The 21802-nt window shown below is 35.8% G+C and overlaps 1 protein-coding gene across 7 annotated transcripts in view; it reads right to left on the bottom strand.

Moving 5' to 3' along the window:
• The window catches only part of ARNT (aryl hydrocarbon receptor nuclear translocator), a 44994-nt gene that overhangs the window by 21054 nt on the left and 2138 nt on the right, over positions 1-21802 (bottom strand). For 4 of the 7 annotated variants that reach the window (XM_081120600.1, XM_081120599.1, XM_081120601.1 and 1 more), the window contains exons 2-6: positions 14154-14265; positions 11301-11345; positions 6265-6309; positions 3282-3326; positions 1044-1257 (exon numbers count right to left, since the gene is read on the bottom strand). In XM_081120600.1, coding sequence (XP_080976726.1) covers positions 1044-1257; positions 3282-3326; positions 6265-6309; positions 11301-11345; positions 14154-14265 — 461 coding nt within the window. The remainder of the gene's footprint in view (positions 1-1043; positions 1258-3281; positions 3327-6264; positions 6310-11300; positions 11346-14153; positions 14266-21802) is intronic. The other 3 variants (XM_081120603.1, XM_081120604.1, XM_081120605.1) reach the window with 1 other exon arrangement.

Genomic DNA, 21802 nt, shown 5'->3' with positions numbered 1-21802 from the left:
GGTACATAACTGGAGTTTGTTGAATCAACATCTGTATGAGTACTATTAGAACTGATTATTTCAATGTGCATATATATATATATAATCTGTGCTATATGTGCTTTCATATAGATCATCCTTTTTGGAAAATTCTTCTTACTGCTTTCTTCCAAATCATATTCCTTCCTTTCTTTTAATCCTTTGAATAAAAGAGCAGCATTATAGGTAAATTTCTTTCTTCCTTATACTTCCTGGATTTTCCAAATTTTTCTGCAGTAACCCCGTGTTAGTTATTTCTCATAATCAAAACAGAACGTGGCTTCCTTACTCTTAGAAGTCACTGCTGACCATCCTCACTCAGGCCTGGTCATTCTATTCACTTCAGCAATTTCTCCAGTATACATCTTCTGTTTTCTAGTCCCATATAAATTAAGTTTTTTTTAAAAGGCATTTCTTCTCTGTATGCATTTTCCTATCATTTTTCTCTTTTGTATGTTTCCTGCTACTCACATATTCATATTCAGCTGAGTTCATGAAAGGCTGGAAATGTTTTTGCCTTCTCAATTCTTTCCATAATGCATCAAATGTAAGAACAAATCATTAAGCAATGACGACTGCTTGTTAGACTCCTTTTATCACTAAAACTGGAAGCTGCTTCACGAACAAGAAACAAATTTCTTCCACCTTCCATAACCTGAAAGCCAAGGAAGAGGACTGGCTGCATAGACACAGTCATCACTTCTCCCAGTGATTCCATTGTTCTTCTCCTACCTTACAGGCTGCATTTATGAGTGAAGTTCTACAATACTTATAAGCTTGCTAAACAGTTTTCACAAGTCGTCTCTACTTCTATTTCAGTGCTAACAAATGTTATAGCCAGGGATCAAAATTCAATGTTCCCATGGTCTGAATTTTTCCTTAAGAGCTGAATTCTTGTCCTTTAAACAATCTATAGATTCAGGTCTGCTATGACACCCTCTATTCAGAATTATGGTCATCTACTCCAAAAAGATCAGAACTTTCAACAGATTCTAGACACTCTCAGAGCTGTACATCCCAGAGACCTGATCAGTGAGGAAAGATGGCTTGTAGGTGCCATCGGTGGATGTGTTGCCAGTTCCTCGCAAGGACTTCATGTGAGAAACTGCCATGCGTAAGATGGTTAGCTTGTCTGGTTTTCGAGCCAGGGCACTACAGGTGGGTACCATGTCTGACAGTTCTGTGATGTAGGCTGTCATCTTGTTCCGTCGCCGTCGTTCAATTTCACTATGATTTTCCCTGCATAGAAAGAGAGAGGAGAAGTCCCATCCAGGTGGTCACATCTCAACATTTGGAAGCTGGGAGAGTGATATGGATGCCAAGTGAGCTGCTGAAGAAATGTGGTCTTTAGATTCAAGGATGCTTAAGTCTGAGAAGTTAGAGTAAGGTTTGCCAACCTTCTCATGCAGAGCAAGCATGGAACAGAAACTAACAAGGGGAACAGAGAATAAGTAGATACCAGCAAGTCTATTTCCTGGAAACTTCATCTTCTATGCAAATTACCATTCCCTCAGAACAAAAAAAAAATTTAAGAAATGAGTCTTAAAAAATGTTGATTTTAGACACTTACGTTCCTGAGAGACAAAATAATCTCAGCTTGGCTGACTCCATGTTTACTAATTCAACTATTTAAAAGCTGAAAAGATAAAATGACCAATTTTTTCCCAACACAAGTATGTTGCTCAACAGCTGATACAAGAATTAACAGTACAGATATCATTGGTCTATAAAATGTTGTTTGTTCTAAGCTTCGCTCTTATTCTCAACACTAGAAGACAGAATTAAAAGATTTTGAAGTTTTATTTGTCCCACTAATGCACAAAGTCCTCCCTTCTCTATCTTGGTGTGGTGCCAGTGCACTGAGCTCAAGAGACTGTAAGACTATCTATCAGAGGTCCCTGATGTGGCCCCCAACTTGGGACAAAGTGGACTGGAGCACAGCAGTGCAGTGGGGAGGAGGATGAAAAGGCCTGTAAGTAAACAGACCTTCTGTGTTTCATCGGGGTAAGGAGGTCATCTCTCTAATAGTGACATCCTCAAAATCAAGATAGGATGGTATCGTTAAAAATAATAATCCAATACTTTCAAATTGGATTTTTGAAAAGCCCAATAGTTCCTCAGAGTTTTCATGGAGATGCCTCAAAGAGAGAACCAAACAACATACTGCATTTCTGCTACCTCGGCAGCTTTATTTACTTCTACTATCATGTAAGGATTCTATTTGAACAAAAGTTCTTTATCAAAACAAAAAGAAAAAATAGAACTAATCTAACATAAATCTCTTTTTTATGAGAAGAGCAAACTAAGGTGAAACAGTTTAATTAGGCAACTTTTCCAAGGGCTGCCTTCATACCAATAAATGCAATGCTCTTCCCACCATACCATGCCAAATCAGTTTTCAGAAGGGTGAAAGAGTTAGTAGGAGGCATGAGTTGAAATGGCAGCAAAATAAGCCTGTGACCCAGAGGAAACAGGTAATGACATATAAGAAAGGAAAGTAGTAAAAATAGGTGTTGGGATCAATGAGCTATCTCCTACTGCATTCTCCCAAATCACAGAGACCAGAAAACAGAAAAACGGTCTCACCACAGAGGTCCACATATAGTTATTTTATCTGAGAAACATGAAATTCTGCTCTCAAAATTAAAGCACCTATCTTCTTAGTATCTGACAGATTTCTGACACTGAAGTCCAGAAAACTGATCTTTTAAATGCCACATCAAGGCTGCTGAAATTTTTCTGGGAAACCACAAAAGATTCAATCACCAGAGCAACACCAGTACTGCTGTGACAATAGTAATCAAGGCTGTGAGTGTACACAGGAAAATAAGGGTGAGCTTTCCAGAGGTGTGAAATAAAGGCTGAGGCTTAAAGGCCACGAACTAATTACAAACACAGGCATATTTATTAATTTTCTGATAAAAGAGTATTTCCCTGTTAGAGCACCAACTGGCACAGCTACACTGTTTCTAAAGGTTTTTTCTTCTGAAACTTAGTGCTGGGAAAAAGAGGAAAAGAGAAAACTATAAAACTAATAGCAATTTTTTAAATTCCTAAGTAAAGTTTCCTCAACTCACCACTCACTTTCTGATGGGGGAAGCCAACGTCCCTATTACGCACAAACTTCTAAAAAATCTTGTCCCCTCTTGCCACAGATAAGGAAAAACACAAAGAGAAAGGGGAAGAAAAGAGCAGAGTAAGAAAAAGGATAGAAAAAGCAGCATTATCTGCTTCATCATGCTAAAAGGTAACTGTTCTCCTACCTGGCGAGTCTCTCTTTATCCGCAGAGCTCTGCTCATCATCCGACCTAAAAATAGAATTAATGAACTAAGCTAAAATTTAAATAAAAAGAAGGGAGAAAGGAAGGAAAGAAGGAAGGAAGGAGGAAGAAAAGATAGGAAAAGACAGGAAAGGAAAGGGAAAAAGAACTAGAACAAAATAGATTCATAGAACAGAGGTAAAATGGAACTATGGAGAGGAACCTTGCCTGTAACTCTACAAAGCCATGTGTTAGAATAAAGAAAAAGTATCTTATAGGACAAAGGTCAACACAAAAGCAAGGCCAATATTTACTATAAATTAATATAATCTGAACACAGAAAGCATTTTGCCAATGAATCTCTATAGAAACCAAGCATATACAGCTTGAAAAAGAACCAAACAAGGGAGTACCATTCTCACACATTGTTCCCAAATCTGGAAAGAAAATGATATCCAAATAATCAAACAGAAAATCATGACAACAATGTCAAACAAGTGATCACAAATACAATCTCTCTATAGCACACAGACACATACACGTACTCACAGACAGAAAAACCAACCAGGTATTACTGGAAAAGTATGTAAGTCAAACTAAGAGCTAGGTTTCTGGCATTTCGCCTATGATTGATTTGATCCTGAAATAGTAAATCTCTATTCAGTCACTTTCCTGCTTCCCTGCAATAAAGCCACACACTGTTGGATCTCCAGTACGAACTCTCCCTCCTTTGGAGAGGGCTACAAAGGATTACTACTAAATTTGTGTGGAAAACTGAAATACTGTACGGATTGGTGGCAACTGAAGAAACACCAAGGTGTTGGTAGGCCAGTGTATCAGAAATCAATTCCAATGCGCGCGCGCGCGCGCACACACACAAATAGATTAAGAAGCCTCAAATAAAATGTCTAAGTAAAGTATGGCATGTTAACAGGCTATTAAAAATGACAAGCACAATGACTTTATCAATATATGATAAAGATTCTATAAAACAGGAGCAGGAAAAAAGAGTCCCCAAATAACATAACAGCTATGAGAACTTTTATGTATGTGAAAACTTATAAATACTAATGAGCAGAGAAAGAGAATTGAGTGATATTACGTAGCTTAAAGTTTCATGTTTGTTGTATTATTATAGTTCCTTAAACTACAAATCAGTTTTTTAAAGTTGAGAAAATTCATACATTTTCAGCTTTTGAAGATCCTCTACTTAATTCCCAAGGATATGTGAGATGAACTAGCTTAACAAACCATATCTTAGAGGAATAAGTTGTTTTGTTTGAAAGTTAAAATATCTAAAATTCCTATTACTACCTCCTCCTACTACAGATCCAAAATCCCTTATCCACTCTAATATTGCTGAATAAAATATATAAATGTATAAATATTCACATTAAGCAGGGCAAATAAGATTAAAATAGTTCAGGTCATGTTTTCATAGCTTTTTGGAATTTCAGTCACAAGGCCATGTACCCATACCACCACTATTTGATGGCTTAACTTTCTAATGCAGCTTGAAAAACTATTTCCCAAATACTTGATTAACTTCTCGTTTTAGAGCTGGTTCACATCCTAAAGTGTTTACAAGTATCTACTTCGATAAACAAATTCTTTAAAAACCTCTTAAATTCACTCCTCTCCTATTGCCATTGCTACCACTCTATCCCTGGCCCTCACGATTTTATAGCTATCTTATTATTACAATAGCCTCCTAGCTACCTCCCTGACTTCAGTGCTTCTCTTTTATCAATTCTATATACTGACACTACAGAAAAATCCCATATGCATTTTATATAGTATCTTCTCACTCACAGCCTATGATGACACTTTACTGCTTCAGAGAGGTTTTAAACTACTCTGACTGATACTTCTTAGCCTCTACATCAGTGGTTCTCGAAGTACAGTCCCCAGACAGCAGCATTAACAATAAGTACAGTACTAAGTGTGCAGTTAAGGACTGGATTTTGAATTTTTCATTTTTCTGGGGTAGCTGTAAACTCAACTTTTAAGAAATAATTTACTACTTAATATACAGAATAAATTTTCTAAAAATAAAACCAACATCTGAGTTGAAACAGATGTATTGTTTATTAAAAATCAAAGTATTTTTCATCTTGATAGATAATTTAAACAATTTTATTTCAATCAAAACTTGCCTCCACAAAAACTGTTTCTCTGTTGTCATTTTTAAAAGAATAAAACTGGCCCGGCTGATGTGGCTCAGCAGATGAGCACTGACCTAGGATCCAGGAGATCGTGGTTTGATTCCCGGTCAGGGCACATGCCTGGGTTGCAGGCCCCATCCCTGGTAGGGGGCGTGCAGGAGACAGCTGATCAATAACTCTCATCAGTGATGTTTCTATCTCTCTCCCCCTCTCCCTTCCTCTCTCTAAAATCAATAAAGATATATTAAAAAAAAAAAAAAAAAAAGAATAAAACTGCCCTAGCCAGGTGGCTCAGTAGGTTGGAGCATCGTCCTGTACACTGAAAAATTGTGGGTTCAATTCTCGGTCAGGGCACATACCTAGGTTGAGGGTTGGATCCTGTCAGGGCACGTGGGGGGCAACAGATTAATGTTGCTCTCTCACATCGATGTTTCTCTCTCTCCCCCTTCCTCTCTCTCTAAAAGGCAATAAAAATATAGCCTCACATGAAGATTAATAAAATAAAAACATTTTATTTTGTAGACCTATTTAATAATAAATTCAACCAAGAAATCCATATGGACTGTGTTCCTGTGGACACCTAACAAACACAATGCATAGCTATGGATCATATACATTTAAAAAAACACTGTGTGAAATATACCATTAGTTTGAAGCCATGTTACCTGAACATAAACGGTAATTATTATAATACTAAGTTAGCTTTCAGAACAGAAAAGAGATTGGACAGAGAAATTATCTCTCATTGAAATAAATTTAAAACTCAGTATGCTTGAATTGCCTGGTCCTACTACATGGACCAAGATGTTCTACTGTATTACCTGGCAAACCGTTCCTTATCATTAGACATCTGATCGTCGTCACACCTGAAGGAGAAAAAAAGGATTAGTCCAAAAGCATTACACTTGTTATATCCATTTCACTCTGAACTGAAAACTAGAAAGGGTTAAAAATATTCAACAGAAAAAAGCCAGTGGAAAAGCACCATAAATCCAGAGAGATAATAACAGTATCCCATAGAACTTTAAAAACCCATTACAAGTGCTCAAGTTTCTGATGTCTCCTTAACCCTTACTTATCAGGCACTCAAGAAAAAGGGGAAAAAAGATGACATCATGAGGGCACAGCTGACTGCCCTGTCAGCACCACTCTACGGTTAGGGATAGTTGTTTTTGAGGTTTTTTTAAATTACAGCAAAAAACATGTAACATAAAATTTACCATCTTAACCATTTTTAAGTGTACAGCTCAATAGTGCTAACTATATTCACACTGTCGTGCAAAAGATCTCTAGAACTTCTTCATCTTTCAAATCTGAAACTATACCCACTGAACACCATCTTTCCATTTCAAACCTCCACACCACCACCAGCTCCTGGCAACCATCATTTTATTTCCTGTGTTTCTGATTTTGACTACTTTAGATATCTAATATAAGTAGAATCATACAATACAGCTGACCCTTGAACAACACAGGTTTGAATTGTGTGGGTCCACATATATGCCATGAAGTGGACCCCATGCAGTTCACACCTGTGTTGTTCAAGGGTCAATTCTATTTTCGATCCATAGCTAGGAATCCACATATACAGAGGGCTGACTTATTCTCAAATGTTTACTGTACCAACAGCTGGCATCCCAAGCTCTGAGTTGTTCAAGGGTCAACTATATTTGTCTTCTTTTGCTTATTCACTTAGTGTAATGTCCTCAAAGTTCATCCGTGTAGTAGTAACAGGATTTCCTTCCGTTTTTGAGCCTGAATAATAGTCCAGTGGATGCATATACCACATTTCCTTTATCTATTAATCTGGCAATGGACATATGGGTTGCTTCCACCTCTTGGCCATTATGAAAAATGGGGCAATGAACATGAGTGTACAAATATCTCTCCAAGATCCTGCTTTCAATTCTTTTGGATATACAACCAGAAGTGGGACTGCTGAATCATATGGTAAATGTTTTCAACTTTTTGAGAAACCTCCACACTGTTTTCCATAGTGGTTGCACCATTTTACAGTGCCACCAATAGTGCACCAGAATTCCAAATACCCTACATCCTTGCCAACATTTGTTATTATTATTTATTATTATTTTTTAAATCCTCACCCGAGGAGTAAGGATATATTTTCTATTGATTTCTAGAGAGAGGGGAGGGGTAAGGAGAGAGATAGGGAGAAACATTAGTGTAAGAGAAACACATCAACTAGTTGCCTCCCACATGTGCCCCAACCAGGGGTGGGGCTTGAACTTGCAACCCAGGTGGGTGCCCTTGACTGGGAATCAAACCCATGACCTTCCAGTGCTCAGACTGATGCTCTAATCACTGAACCATGCCAGGCAGGGCTGTTATTATTTTTTTATGGTGACCATCCTAATGGGTGTGAAGTGATATCTCATTGTAGTTTCAATTTGCATTTCTACAATGATTAGTGGTGTTGAACACCTTTTCATATGCTTTTTAGCCATTTGTATATCTTTTTTGGAGAAATATCCATTCAAATCCTTTGTCCATTTTTTAAAAAAAATATATCTAATGATTTCAGAGAGAGGAAAGGAGAGGGAAAGAGAAAGATAGAAACATCAATGATGAGTCATTGATTGGCTGCCTCCTGCACGCCCCCCACTGGGGATTGAGCCCGCAACCAGGGCATGTGCCCTGACTGGGAATTTAACCCTCATCACCTGGATCCTAGGTTGATGCTCAACCGCTGAGCCACGCCCAGCTGGGCCTTTGTCCATTTTTTAATCATTTATTTTTGTTGTTGGTGTTGTTATTGAGTTGTAGGAGTTCTTTATATAGTATTATCTAGGTAGTATCTGCACTGCAGAGTAACAACTACTTAAGAAATAAAGGAGCCCTATTTTTTTAAATAATTATTTTATTATGTGAGTGCCCAGATTTGATTAGTTTATTTTATTTACAAAGTAATATATTTTGTTGCAAAAATTTTAAACAGTGCAAAGTTATATGAGGTGAAAATACACCTCCATTTTACTTCAGACCTTCAGAGCCTTTCCCCTTAGACAACTATAGTTTCTAGTTTATTGAGTATCCTTCCAGAAATATTCAGTGCATATATGTTTAAATGTATATGTGTGCACATACATACACTCATCATCTCAGTTTTTGTTTTTACACAGAGGATGCTCATGTTGTAAATAGCTTGCCATTGTTTAGTTTTATAATGCTGAGTTCTGTCAGTGATTTTTTTTTTTTTAAGTAATGTTTAAAGTTAAGGTTTATATTGCTAGCTACTGACTAGTTGCTGAACTCTTCAGATAGTCTCGAAAACAACAGCTGTGATTTGGCCACCATAAAGAAATATTTGCAAAATATTGGAGAAAATAATTCTACAGTTCTTGAGAAATTGAGTATCAATAAGAGGTTTTAATGTCTGGGGAAGATAGGCTTTTTCAAACTGTTCTTCTGGGAATTCCTCCAATTGGGAATCCCTAATTATAATGGTAAACACTCTTAGTGGAATTGTGTTGTATATATGAATGGCATAGAGGTAACCACTAGTCTTATATATATCTATCAATTAGCTCTAGCCTTGAATCACTGCCTTTATTTCTATAAAATCTGGTAGTCACAAACTACAGCTGACACTTGAACAACACAGGTTTGAACTGTGTGGGTCCACTTATATGTAAATTTTTTTCAATAAATATAGAGTTGGCCCTCTAAATCCCTGGGTTTCACATCTGCAGATTCAACCAACTATGTTTGAAGTAGTATTTTAGATTCGTGGTTTGGAATTCGTGATGCAACGGGCTTAAGGTATGCATTGCTCTATGCCATTTTATGTAAGGAACTTAAGCAGCCATGGATTTTGGTATTTGTGGGCAAGTCCTGGAACAGATCCTCTGTGGATACCAAGGAATGACTTAAGTTTTGGGAGAGTCAAAAGTTATACTCAAATTTTCAACTGTGTGGGGGTCGGTGCCCATAACCCCCATGTTGTTCAAGAGTCAACTATATATGCAAATCTAAAAAAGTGCATTTGTCCTTTCCCCAACCATAAAAAAAGGCTATCACAATTCATCTTACCAAGTGGGTCAGTATGCCTGAGAGATGTATTGCAAAATTTCTTTGACAGTCAATACATTTTTTTAAATAATTGGAATTTTCTACTCTGGCCTTACTTGCATTATATGTATAAATCAATCTCTGGTGCATGCTACTTTTAAAAGTTGTAATTTATTATCTCGTCATCACTTTGTTCATATATCATGTTGTTATATTCTCCAAACATCTATGAAATAATTTTTAAGAATGTCAAGGCTATGAAACTCTAGGTACAATGTCAGAGTTACTAGTATCTAGAATAATGCTTCTCACCCGGCCTGGTGTGGCTCAGCAGTTGAGCATAGACCTAGGATCCAGGAGATCGAGGTTCAATTCCCAGTTAGGACACATGCCCAGGTTTCGGGCTCGATTCCCAGTGGGGGGCGTACAGGAGGCAGACAATCAATGACTCTCTCATCATTGATGTTTCTCTCTTTCTCTCTCTCTACCCCCCTCCCTCTCTCTGAAATCAATAAAGATATGTTTCTTAAAGAAAAATAAATTTATAGAATAGTGCTTCTCAAACTTGAATGCATGTACATACAGGGGTGGGCAAAAGTAGGTTTACAGATGTATATGAGAAACAGAATTTACCCTTGTCTTATTATTAACCTACTTTTGCCCAGCCCTGTATTTTCAACTTTAGAAAGAAAAAAACAGGTTGCCCGGCCGGTCTGGCTCAGTTGGTTGGGCATCGTCCCATGCATTGAAAGGTTGCCAGTTCAATTCCCAGTCAGGGCACATGACCGGGCTTTGGGTTTGATCTGCGGGGGGGGGGGGGGGGGGGGGGGCATACAGGAAGCAGCCGATGAATGTTTCTCTCTCTCTTCCTCTCCCTTCCTCTCTAAAAATCAATTTAAAAATCTTAGAAAAAGAAAAAAGGTAGGTTGCAGTCAAGTTATCCTCCTTTTTTCGACTCTTACTGCTTTCTTTACTTAAAAACAGAGCCAAGGAATTGGTCTCTGCAAGAATAAATATTTCCCATCTCTAAATGAACTCCATCAATATACTGAAAAGTGCATTCTCAGTGCTTCACCAGAGTCAATACTCAAAAATAACAATTCCAATTCCTGCTCTGTAGGAGAATTCTCATCAATGGGTTTCAGAGAATGACCCACCAATGAGTTACACCTCCCAGTATCTACTTCCTTATGTAGGGCCCCTACATTGACTCAGACTTAAACATATGATTTGCTTTGGCCAATGGAAGATCAGCAAATGTCAATACAGAGCACAGGCTTGATAAGCATTTACTTATCATAAGGTATAATAAAACCTGCAACCCAAAGGATAAGGATTTACCCTCTGGATTGTAGCCATCACCATGTAAAGAAATTCAGCCTGACCTCCTGGCTTCCTTAAGGATAAAGGAACACAAAGAAAGAGATATACAGCCACATCAGCTGAGTCAAGTTCCCAGCTGACCAGCCAGCTGAACATAGTCCTATAAGCGAGTCTAGGAAAGATCAGCAGAATAATTACCCACCTAGCCAATCCACAGAATTCTGAGAAATAAGAAATCATTGTTTTTAAGCGACACACACAGCAATAGATAACTGACACAAATGGTCTTGTAAATTATCTGCTTTCCTCTCAAAGAGCTCCTTCCTCAGCAGCTATTAAAAGAATGCTTGAAAATTTTACAGGGTACAATATAATAGAAAAACTTAGTTTTAGAATGAAGTATTCTCCTTAGGCCTAAAGACAAAAATAATACAAGTCAGAAATATAAAGATCATAAACTAATTTTTAGTATTAGAAATCTAGAGAAAGTTTTTCAAAATCTTACCTCAAAAATTTACTGTTCCCTTCTCCATCATCATCAAAATCCAACCTGAGGAAAGCCAACAATAAATAGTGTAAGCCTACTGATAATACAGAACATTAAGATATTAAATATTCTCAACCTACAAGCTACCTGAACACCCACCCAAATGGAAGAAGGAAATAGGAAGTAAAGTCAAACAAAGCTACGTTACCTCTTCTCGTTGTATCAAAATGGATAAAGAAATTGGGCAATCAGAAAAGGGTACCTACTGCTACCTTACATTTTCCTAGGGTAGCAGTTAACCTTTGCAAAAGTTTTACATCAGAATACAACCTCTACAAAAGGAGTAGGAACCCACTTAAAAAAAAGTATATGAATAATTCAGGCCCGTTTTTAATTTCTATAGTCTACTCTAAGCTGTGTTACCAGCTTTCTGAAGCATCTTTCAAAACAGTGATATTACATAAGAGTGATTTAAGACCTCAAAAGGTTGTTAAATACTGCTTTTTTCCTTCATTTTTCTAATAAACATGTAATATATGCTACACTCAAGACACTGTGCTAGATGAGGTGAAAATGAGACTCTTTGAATACACAAATACAAAATATAAAACAAGTGAGAATGGGAAAGTGCTGAGTGAGAAGCATAATCAATATGCTACTGTTGTTCAATGAAAGTACCAAAGGCAGAGGTGACTTTCAGGGAATTAGGAAAGATTATAGGTAACAAGGTAAACCAGTCTCCTATTAATCTCTGTACTCTATTAAACTTAAACATTACACACATTACTACCTTAACCCAGTGATCTCTTGGCATCTATACTAGTGTGACAAACTGGTATTATGGGCCTCTAGATGGGTATATATGTATGCAGAATCAATCTTGAAATGTTTGTTCCTCTTTCTCTCTGTGGTCCCGAAATACCTGTATAAATCTACCCAATAACAACATTTCTAAGAATCTATCCTAAAGAAATAACGAGTAGAGGAAAAATTTGTACAAAGATATTCATTGAGCTTTACTACATATAATAGCAAAATCTTCAAAACAACTTATATGTCTCAAAATAGGAATTAAATACATCCCTTTATGTAACTATTAAAAATTATGTATACATAGAACATGAAACAGTATGAAAAAGAGAGATTATATATGATTAGGTGAAAAGACCAGACTATATAAAACTATATAATTACATAACTATTAAAAAAGACCTACATATAAAGAATAAAGGAATTACACTAAAAAACTGATGAGAGGTGACTTTGGGTAGTAGAATTATTTATTGCTATTTTATTCTTCTTTCTAACTTTTTGTATTTTCCAATCTTTCTTTAAAAGAATGTGTAATTCCTGGCCTGTGTGGCTCAATGGTTGAGTGTCACCCCATGAACCAGGAGATCACTGTTTGATTCCAGGTCAGGGCACATGCCCCAATTGCCGGCTCGATCCTCAGTAGGGGGCATGATGGAGGCAGCTGATCAGTGATTCTCTCTCATTGATGTTTCCATCTTTCCCTCTCCCTTCCTCTCTCTGAAATCAATAAAAAATTAAAAAAGAAGAATGTGTATTGCTTCTTTTAATATCGTTTCCTGATTACCAATACACACACCATTCATTTCAAAAATCTGGAAATAATTAAAAACAAAAGAAAAAAATAAGTCTCCCATAAACCCATAACCCAGAAATTTGATAAGTATCCTTTCAGTGTTTTTGCTATGCACGTTATATATATTTCTGATAGTGGTATATTACATATACTGTAACCTCTTTTCCCAAGAACATTTTTCTGTACTGATACATATTTGTCACTTCTAATAGCTATACAGTATTCCATTTTAAAATATACTATAACTTAACCAAGCCCCTAATTTTGATATTTATATTGCTTCTAACTGTTTGCAATTGATTAGATATAGCCATAGCACTATGTTTGAGAGAGTGGACTCTAAAGCTAACCTCCCAAGGTTCACATCACGGATCTTCCACTTGCTTTAGAACCCTGGGTGAGTTATTTATTCACCCTATGTCTCAGTAAAGAAGTAAAAATGTGTAAAGCCCATGGAGATATACCAAATCTTACTCATGTTACCACCTTAATCCAGGAATCACTCTTGCATTACTATTGGCAGGATAAAACTTAAAGACTAGCTACAATGTTAACCACATACTTTTTAAAAAGAAAAGAAAAAAGGAAATTTTAATGTCAAAAAAGATAAAAATACTACCCATGTTGCCAGGCCTTTCTAAAGCAATCTCCTTTTCTGAAGTCTTTTCCAGTCTTTACCAACCAATTATAGTATTCCCATACTTCCCATACGGTGAAACACACAGCACTGTATTTGTACCTTTCTTAGCAAGCTTAGCATATTCTATCTTGTATTAGTGGAATGATGATCCCTCTCAGAACATAAGCAACTTAAAGGACTGTGTCTTATTTATCTTCATAACCTACTAGCAATCACAAAGCCTTATGCTAATCAGGCATTTCATAATTACATTTGGAACTGAATAGACTCTGCATTCCCAATCAAGCAACATATCAATAACTTAGAAAAGAAATATTCCAGGGTTCAGCATTCTCTAAGTTCATAAAAGTAAAAAGCCTAACAAAAACATCAGCAACAGTTGTAGTACTTTAAGTTGCAGAAATTTTTGGCTTTAAAAACAAACTGCTTATAAGAAACTTAGACATAAACATCAATTCTGTATTTTTTTTTTTAAGTCCAGGGACTAAAAAGAGTTATTTGAGAGTAGTGTGGTAAGCAACCAGTTGAAGCGAGAGGGTTAGGAATAGCCAAAAGGGTTCAGCAACTAGTAAGTCAGGCTGGTTATTAGGAGAGACATTCATGACACAATATACCCCAAACTTACCCTGGTCGCCGCTTAACAGGCCTCTGGACAATGGCTCCTCCACCTTGAATCCCATGCCCAGGGTTTCCAGAGGCAATGGCTGGACCCAATGATGGTACATCTGATGTTATTTCTGTCGGTGAAAAACAAACACGTGTTTTAAAAAAGATGGTCCTTGCTTATAATCACCATCACCATCATAATCATCAAGTTGTCCAGAGGAAAGGCCCAAGCTATAGATAAAAATCACAGTAGTTTGCTAGAAAACACAAATGCTCATATCCAAATGGCTCTTCTTGAATTCTTACATGGGTAAAAGATTTCCCTATACTTCAGTTCCCCCTACTTCAAAAGAGTTTGGAAGAGGGAGTACTATTATGTATTCTACAGCCTTTTAAAAACTTGTAATAGCTACATAATATTAATCTAAAACATGCACACAAATTGCACTCATTAACTACTTTCATTTATTTTATTTAAAAAAATACAGAAAACCCAAAAATAAATATTACCTAAATTCCAATACTCAAAAAAATTATATAGAGTAAAAATCTAAGTTCCTCCTTATGGCCCCCTTTCCTGTTCCCTTTACCCCTCCCCTCTCCTTCCAATTCAATCTCATTCCCCAGAAAGAACCACTGTTAACAGTTAAGCTAATCTTGTCTCTTATTTTTACCTCAGATTATATATACCTCTCTCTCTAATCAAAAACAGGCACATTTTAAAATAAAAATGGAACCCTGATCTGTAACTTGTTTTCTATACATCATGGATATTCGTGCACACAAACAAAATCACACACATGTATACCTCATTCTTTTTTACTATTTCAATTATATAAATATACTATATGTTATTCTACCTATAACTTTTTTACTTTTTTTTTTACTATTATAAATAATGCTCCAAGGACATTTACCTATACTTTAAATTCTCTTTTGCTATTTTAGGATAGATTCCTAGAAATGGAATTCACTGTGTCCAAGTACATAAGCATTTAAAATTTTGATGGATACCGCTAAATTACATTCCAAAAAGGGTACTACAATTTATGCTCTCACTAACAGGATAAAAGAGTAACTATTTCCCTCACCAGCACTGGATATTATACTTTTTAATTTTACCAAACCTGGTAGATAAAAATAGTACATTATTACATCTGAAACCTGTAACTTTATTAACCGGTGTCACCCCAAAAAGTCAATAAAAAAATACAGTTTTAATTTGCACTATGTTTCCTTGTATATTTATTAGTCATCTGAAATCAATGAGTTGACTTCATTATCTTTAATATTTTTATGCTGAATATGGATTTTTCTAATTATAGGATCTATCAGTATATAAAATATATTGAGTCATTTGTCTACTATGTATTACAAATAACTATATGCATTTTGCATTTCTATGTTGTTAAATTTATCAATGTTTTCCTAAATAATTTCTGGATTTTTGTCTTGCTTAGGAAAGCTCCCTAACCTCCAGCGTATTTCCAAATTTTCTTATGCTTGTTTTTCACATTTAGATTTTTTTTAAATCGATTTTAGAAAGGGGAGGAAAGAGAAACGTTGATGGGAGAGAGACATCAATCAGCCACCTCCCACACAAGCCCCAACCAGGGATTGAACCCACAACCTAGGTATGTACCCTGACAAGAGCTGAACCTGGAACTTTCAGTGAAAGGGATAACACTCTTGAGTTATACCAGTCAGGGCCACATTTAGATTTTTAACCCATCTAGAATTTACTACCATATGCCTACCTAGCATAAAATAGGACTCTACTTTCTTCCCAATGGATAGCTAATTATTCTAATATCATTTGCTGAAAAGCCCATCCTTTCCACACTTATCTGAAGTGATTCCTTTATTACACTTTAAGTATCTATAGATAACTGATCTCTTTCTATACTTCTATATTAATATATTTTCCTGCTCCTGTGTCAATACTCAGCACTTTTGATTACCTTAAGGGAATAAACCATGAAGGTATTTGGGGAAAATGCATTCTAGAAAAAGAGCAAATGCCAGGAGGTAAAAGCATGCCTATTAAGTTCTAGAAATAGTATGGATAATATCTTGGAGTGGGCAAATGTTATACAATAAACTATTAACAGTGGTTATCTCTGGGATGGAGTGGGCAAATGTTATACAATAAACTATTAACAGTGGTTATCTCTGGGATGGCATTTAGAGACTTCTACATTTGATTTTCTGTATATCCACACATTAAGCATATATTACTTTTATAACCAGAAAATGCATGATCCCAATTTCAAAAAAATGAATGTATCCATGTGTGTGTGTGTGTGTGTGTGTGTCACACACTGAAAATCTGAGAGAACACAGATCAAACTCAGAAGTTAGATAAATCTGGACTCCAAACCTAGGGTTATACCACGTAGCACTTGTACAACCTTGGACAAATTACTTAATCTCTTTGTAATAACAGTACCTTACCTTTGAGGAAGATTACATTAGATATGGCATGTGAAAAGTGCTTAGATAGTACCTGACATACTTGAAGTACTCCTTAAACAGAGCTTTATAAAAATATATCAAATACCAAAACGCTAACTGATTTTGCCATTATTATTTTATTACAAAAGTAAAATATTAAAATGCAATATGGGTATACAGAAAATCAAATGTAGAAGTTTCTAAAGAGAGTCAAATAATACTGAATTAACAGTCAAAAGTAAAATCCTCCACACACATACCCAAATTCCACTTTCACCCTATGGGTAACTGCTGTTAACATTTTTATATGACTCTTTTCTGTCCTTTCCCTATATAAATATATTATAGGCATTTTGGTAACTTTTACATAAAAAAGGAGAGAGATGCCCGACCAGGTGTGGCTCAGCAGTTGAGCATCAACCTAGGATCTAGGAGATCAAGGTTCGATTCTCAGTCAGGGCACATGCAGGGTTGCGGGATCAGTCCCCAGTCAGGGGCATATAGGAGGCAGCTGGTCAATGAGGACTCTCTCATCATTGATGTTTCTTTCTCTCCCCCCTCTCCCTTCCTCTCTGAAATCAATAAAGACATATTTTTTTAAAAAAAGGAGAGACCATGTTATATTTGTTCTAAATACTTTATTTTTTCCATGTATACCATGGAAGGTATACCATGTCAATAAATACAAAGTTGGCTCACTCTTTTTAATAGCTATACAGTACTTCATAGTACAAATGTAAAAAAAAAGGTGGGCAAAAGTAGGTATACAGTTGTGAGTACGTGAAACACAGTTTATTCTTGTATTACTATTTAAGTATTATATTATTTTCCATATGAACTGCAAACCTACTTTTGCCCACACCTGTATTTATGAAATTCAAACTATCACTATCATTATGTTTCAATGAATATCCTCGTGTATCCTTATACACTGGTGCCAACAGTATTTCCATATTAACAAATTTCTGAATGACTGGCTGGGTCTAAGGGAGCACATTTAAAACTTTGCCCATTACCTTCCAAAAGGTTGTATCAATTAAGAGCCTTACCAGTATCAAATTATCCATACCTCCACCAGCTCTGGTTTTGGCAATCCTTCAAATGTTTACTAATTTTATAGGTATATTTCTCTATTTCATCCTGTAAATTTTAAATAGCTAATGTAACTTTCCTAAGAAAAAGCAAAATTTTCCCATAAAAGAAATAAAGTTCATACTTTTAGTAATAGGTTTACAAACGGATCTAAGAGTTAGAAGAATTTAGAAAAAGAAAAGATGACTCTGACATGGTTTAAATTAAGGTCTGGCACAATCCCTAGCACAGAGAAGGCCCTCAATAGGAAGGAAAACCCAAAGGAAACAAGGCAGGCAGGCAGCCAGTCAGGAAGTTTCAAAAAGGTAGGTCAAGTGGGGCCTCAAAAAAAAGTAAAGGAGGCATTCCACATAGAAAAAAAAGACATGAGCAAATCCTAAAGGAAGGTATGAAAATAGCTGTGAAAAGTTGTAGGGAAACAGGCCTGCATAGAGGAGAGAATCTATGGGAGAAAAAAAGAGATGTCAAGTGCTACCCAACTGTGAGAAGGCTTTGAATGCCAAGATAAAATCTTAGATCTGATTCAACAACTGAAAGACAAAATATACCATTAAGTCAGAGTGACAAAAAGAAAATGTAATTTAAAAGATTAATCTGACAGATTTAAAGTTTGAAGTAATAGAAGCAGGAAGACAAATTAGACTAATAAAAAATGAGGTGGTAAAGGCCTAAATTAGTATGATAGCAGGATGAAAAGGTAAAGGAACCTCTAAAATTGTAAACTATGCAACTTCTGAATAAGGATGATAGGTTAAATGTATACAACTACTTTTACTGTCTTCTCTCCCCCCAAAAAATATATATAAAAAAGAAAAACAATTTTATACAATATAAAACATGGATAGAAAAATGGGAGAAAGAACAGAACAATAAATTTTTGGAAACTGGGAACAACTGCCTTGGTAGACCCACAGGAACTCACTCCTAAGCCAGCAAGGAAAAAACAAGAAAACCAAACCCAATTTACATGTTGAAATTCTCCAAAGTCTCAGGAACTGGTGAGGGGTTGGGGTGGGGTGCAGGATGAATAAAAGCCAAAATTAATAGGATTGGTTCAACATCTGTTTAAGCAGTTGGTGGATTCCCAGATCTTCTCCCTGGTTCCTTCTAGCAGAAAAACTGCCCCTCCTCCACTCTGTCAAACGACTGATTTATTCTCTGGAGAATGTAAACCAGAGGGCTTCTGGTCTGGAGAACACCAGGAAAAGTTGAAAGTGAGGGTCCAAACTGAAACCTGGGAAACTAACTGCAACGTGCAAACAGTTTTCTCCTAAGGTCCTGCCTCTTTCCTGTACTCTGTTTTTTTTTCTTGGTTTACTCTCTCCTACTGATGAAGCACATCCTCTAGAGTTCCAAAAAAAAAAAAAAGAGTATAAGGGAGACTGTGGACGTATGTATGAAAATATCTTTCTTCTATTTCACTAAGTGATAGTTTGCCTAGATAGGGAATTCTAAGTTGGAAATTATTTTGTCTCAGAATTTTGAAGGCATTCATTTTCTTCTACTTTCCTGTGTGACCACTGAGAAACAAGACAAGACGATTCCTGATTCTTTTGGACTGACTTTTTCTTCTCTCTGGAGCTTGTAGTATGCTCTTTGCATCTGATGCTGCAATTTCATGATAATGTGCCTTGATACGGCTGTGTTTTCATTCACCGGTCTGGTCCCTTCAATTTGAAAACTGGAGTCTTTTACATCAGAGACATTTTATTTAAACAAAAAGTTTGCTTAAAATATATAAAAATGGTTGTCACTGGGAAGAAACAGAGAGGGGAGTAGAAGACTGATGTTTTTGTAACAAGTCATATAAAAACTAAGTCAAATATATGCATGGATAATTATGATTAAAATAACTAAAAATATAGATGTTTAAACATTTAAATATATCTATTTTAAATATTTCTTTTATATGGTTTTAAATGTTTTATATGTTTTAATATTTTTATATGTTTAAAAATGCTTTTATGCAAAAAAAAAAAGTGATAACCAGATAAATACATAAAAGAATACAAAACTATGATCATCATGAAAAATACAGAAAAGTTAAGAAGGGAAACAGATATAAAGGACATACTGGTAAGCACATAAAAAAATAGTATGTTAAAGATTATTCAACTAAAGATATCTTTTAAATAGATGAAAATACAAGAAAGCTTAATTCAAATTTTACTAGTTTGGGAATTAAATACCCCCAAGATGTCATGGCGTAAGTAAAATAATTTCTAAAAAGGTTTTGTTTCCTTGAGTGTTGCAATTTAGTTTTTGAAGATCAATTACTGTGGAAATTCCTATTGTTACTACTTTAGAAGGTAGCCATCCATAGCAGAGAATCACAAAAAACTTTCACAAAACGACCATAAGACAACTTATTAGTCTCATCTGTTGAACTGATAGAGGGGTAGAGCTGGAATGCAAAAAACTAAGCTGAGTGACCATTATTTCAAAACAACAAGAAAACTAGAGTTTCAAAAAAGCAGAAGTATTTACTTCTTAATTTCTAAGAAAATGGAGAAGATTCAGGTTGATGCCACAAATCTGATAGCATAAAAAGTATGCAGATTAAGGCTCTTTTTAAAAAATGTTAATTACATTTCAATTGTTAAATTGAAAATATAAACACTTTTTTAAACGTTTCTTTGGCCCTCGCCCACGTGCTCAGTGGTTAGAGTGTCGGCCCCTGGACTGAAGGGTCCAAAGGCACATACCTTGGTTGCAGGCTCCAGCCAGTCGGTGCACACGCAGGAGGCAACCGATAGATGTGTCTCTCTCACATCAATATTTCTCTCTCTCTCTCTCCCCATTCCACTCTCTCTGAAAAAGCAATGGGAAAAATATCCTCGGTGAGGATTAAAAAAAAAAAGTTTTTTTGCAATAGAATATAACAAAAAAGTATCTTAGTATCTTAATTTTACACTGCATAAATTCTTATTTTCCTATATTTGAAAAAAGGTAAGTAAAGACAATGGGTAAGAATTTTGTTGATGCTTTTAAAACTACAATTTATATAGGCGAAATTATGTAAAAAGGAAAATTTTTCCTAAATATCAACCTTACAAACTCAAACAGAATTCTTTCCTTTGCTGTCTAATTCTCCATCCACATATAAATGGTACCTAATAGTAGCACAAAAAGAGAATTCTACTAAAGAGAATACAAGAATTAAGAAAGGAAAAACCGCCCAGCCGGGCTTGGCTCAGCGATTGAGCATCGACCTAGGATTCAGGCGATCAGGGTTCAATTCCCGGTCAGGGCACATGCCCAGGTTGCGGGCTCTATCCCCAGTTGGGGGCTTGCAGGAGGCAGCCGATCAATGAAGCTCTCATCATTGATGTTTCTTTCCCTCTCCTTTCCTCTCTCTGAAATCAATAAAGATATATTAAAAAAAAAAAAAAGGAAAACCTATACTCTTACAAATTCATTCACATCTTTGGTTTGAATACTGTTGTAAATCAAATACCTACTCTCTTCCCTACCAGCATCGTAGTCAATGCATTACAAATCATGCATGCAATTTTAAAAGTGTTCCTCAAAACTGTTAGTATTCTATTGACAAAGATACAGCCTAAGACTTCCTGGACTACCTACCCACCCACTCCTATTTGCCAATGGTAAGTAGAATTAGTAAAAAATAATAGAATATAAAGAATTATCAATTCATGAAGAAAAAAAGCCATCATCATATTAGAAGTATTACTTTAGCATAACTCTTAAGAGAGTAGAGTATAAACTGTTTCTTACTCTTTCCCTTAATCCAGCATCATGTTAAGACAATGAAGATGCAAAGAAATCGGGTCCCCTGCAACTAAAGGGCCACCAACTGTCCCTAAATCATACTCTAAGTACAATTAAAATGATCAAGCATTGTTATTAATGCTAAGAATTAAATGAAGCTTAAAGAGAACAGTTAAATAATTATTACAAAACAAAAACCTTTTGCAGACATATGTAAAGATAGAACTAACATGAACTGTAGGGAAACAACCAGCAGCAAAAAAAAGTAGGAAAAAAAATCAAAGAAATAGGTATGACGTCGCTAGTCCCTAAAATGGCTCTAAGAAAAGGTTTGACCATGCAACAAATAATTTTGACCCGAAAACCATTTACTTTTTTTCCCCCACTAAG

The sequence above is a fragment of the Miniopterus schreibersii genome, assembly GCF_964146895.1.
Source record: "Miniopterus schreibersii genome assembly, chromosome: 19".
NCBI classification, from domain to species: domain Eukaryota; kingdom Metazoa; phylum Chordata; class Mammalia; order Chiroptera; family Miniopteridae; genus Miniopterus; species Miniopterus schreibersii.
The sequence above is the reverse complement of the archived record's forward strand: the minus strand, read 5'-3'. Positions and strand labels throughout refer to the sequence as shown.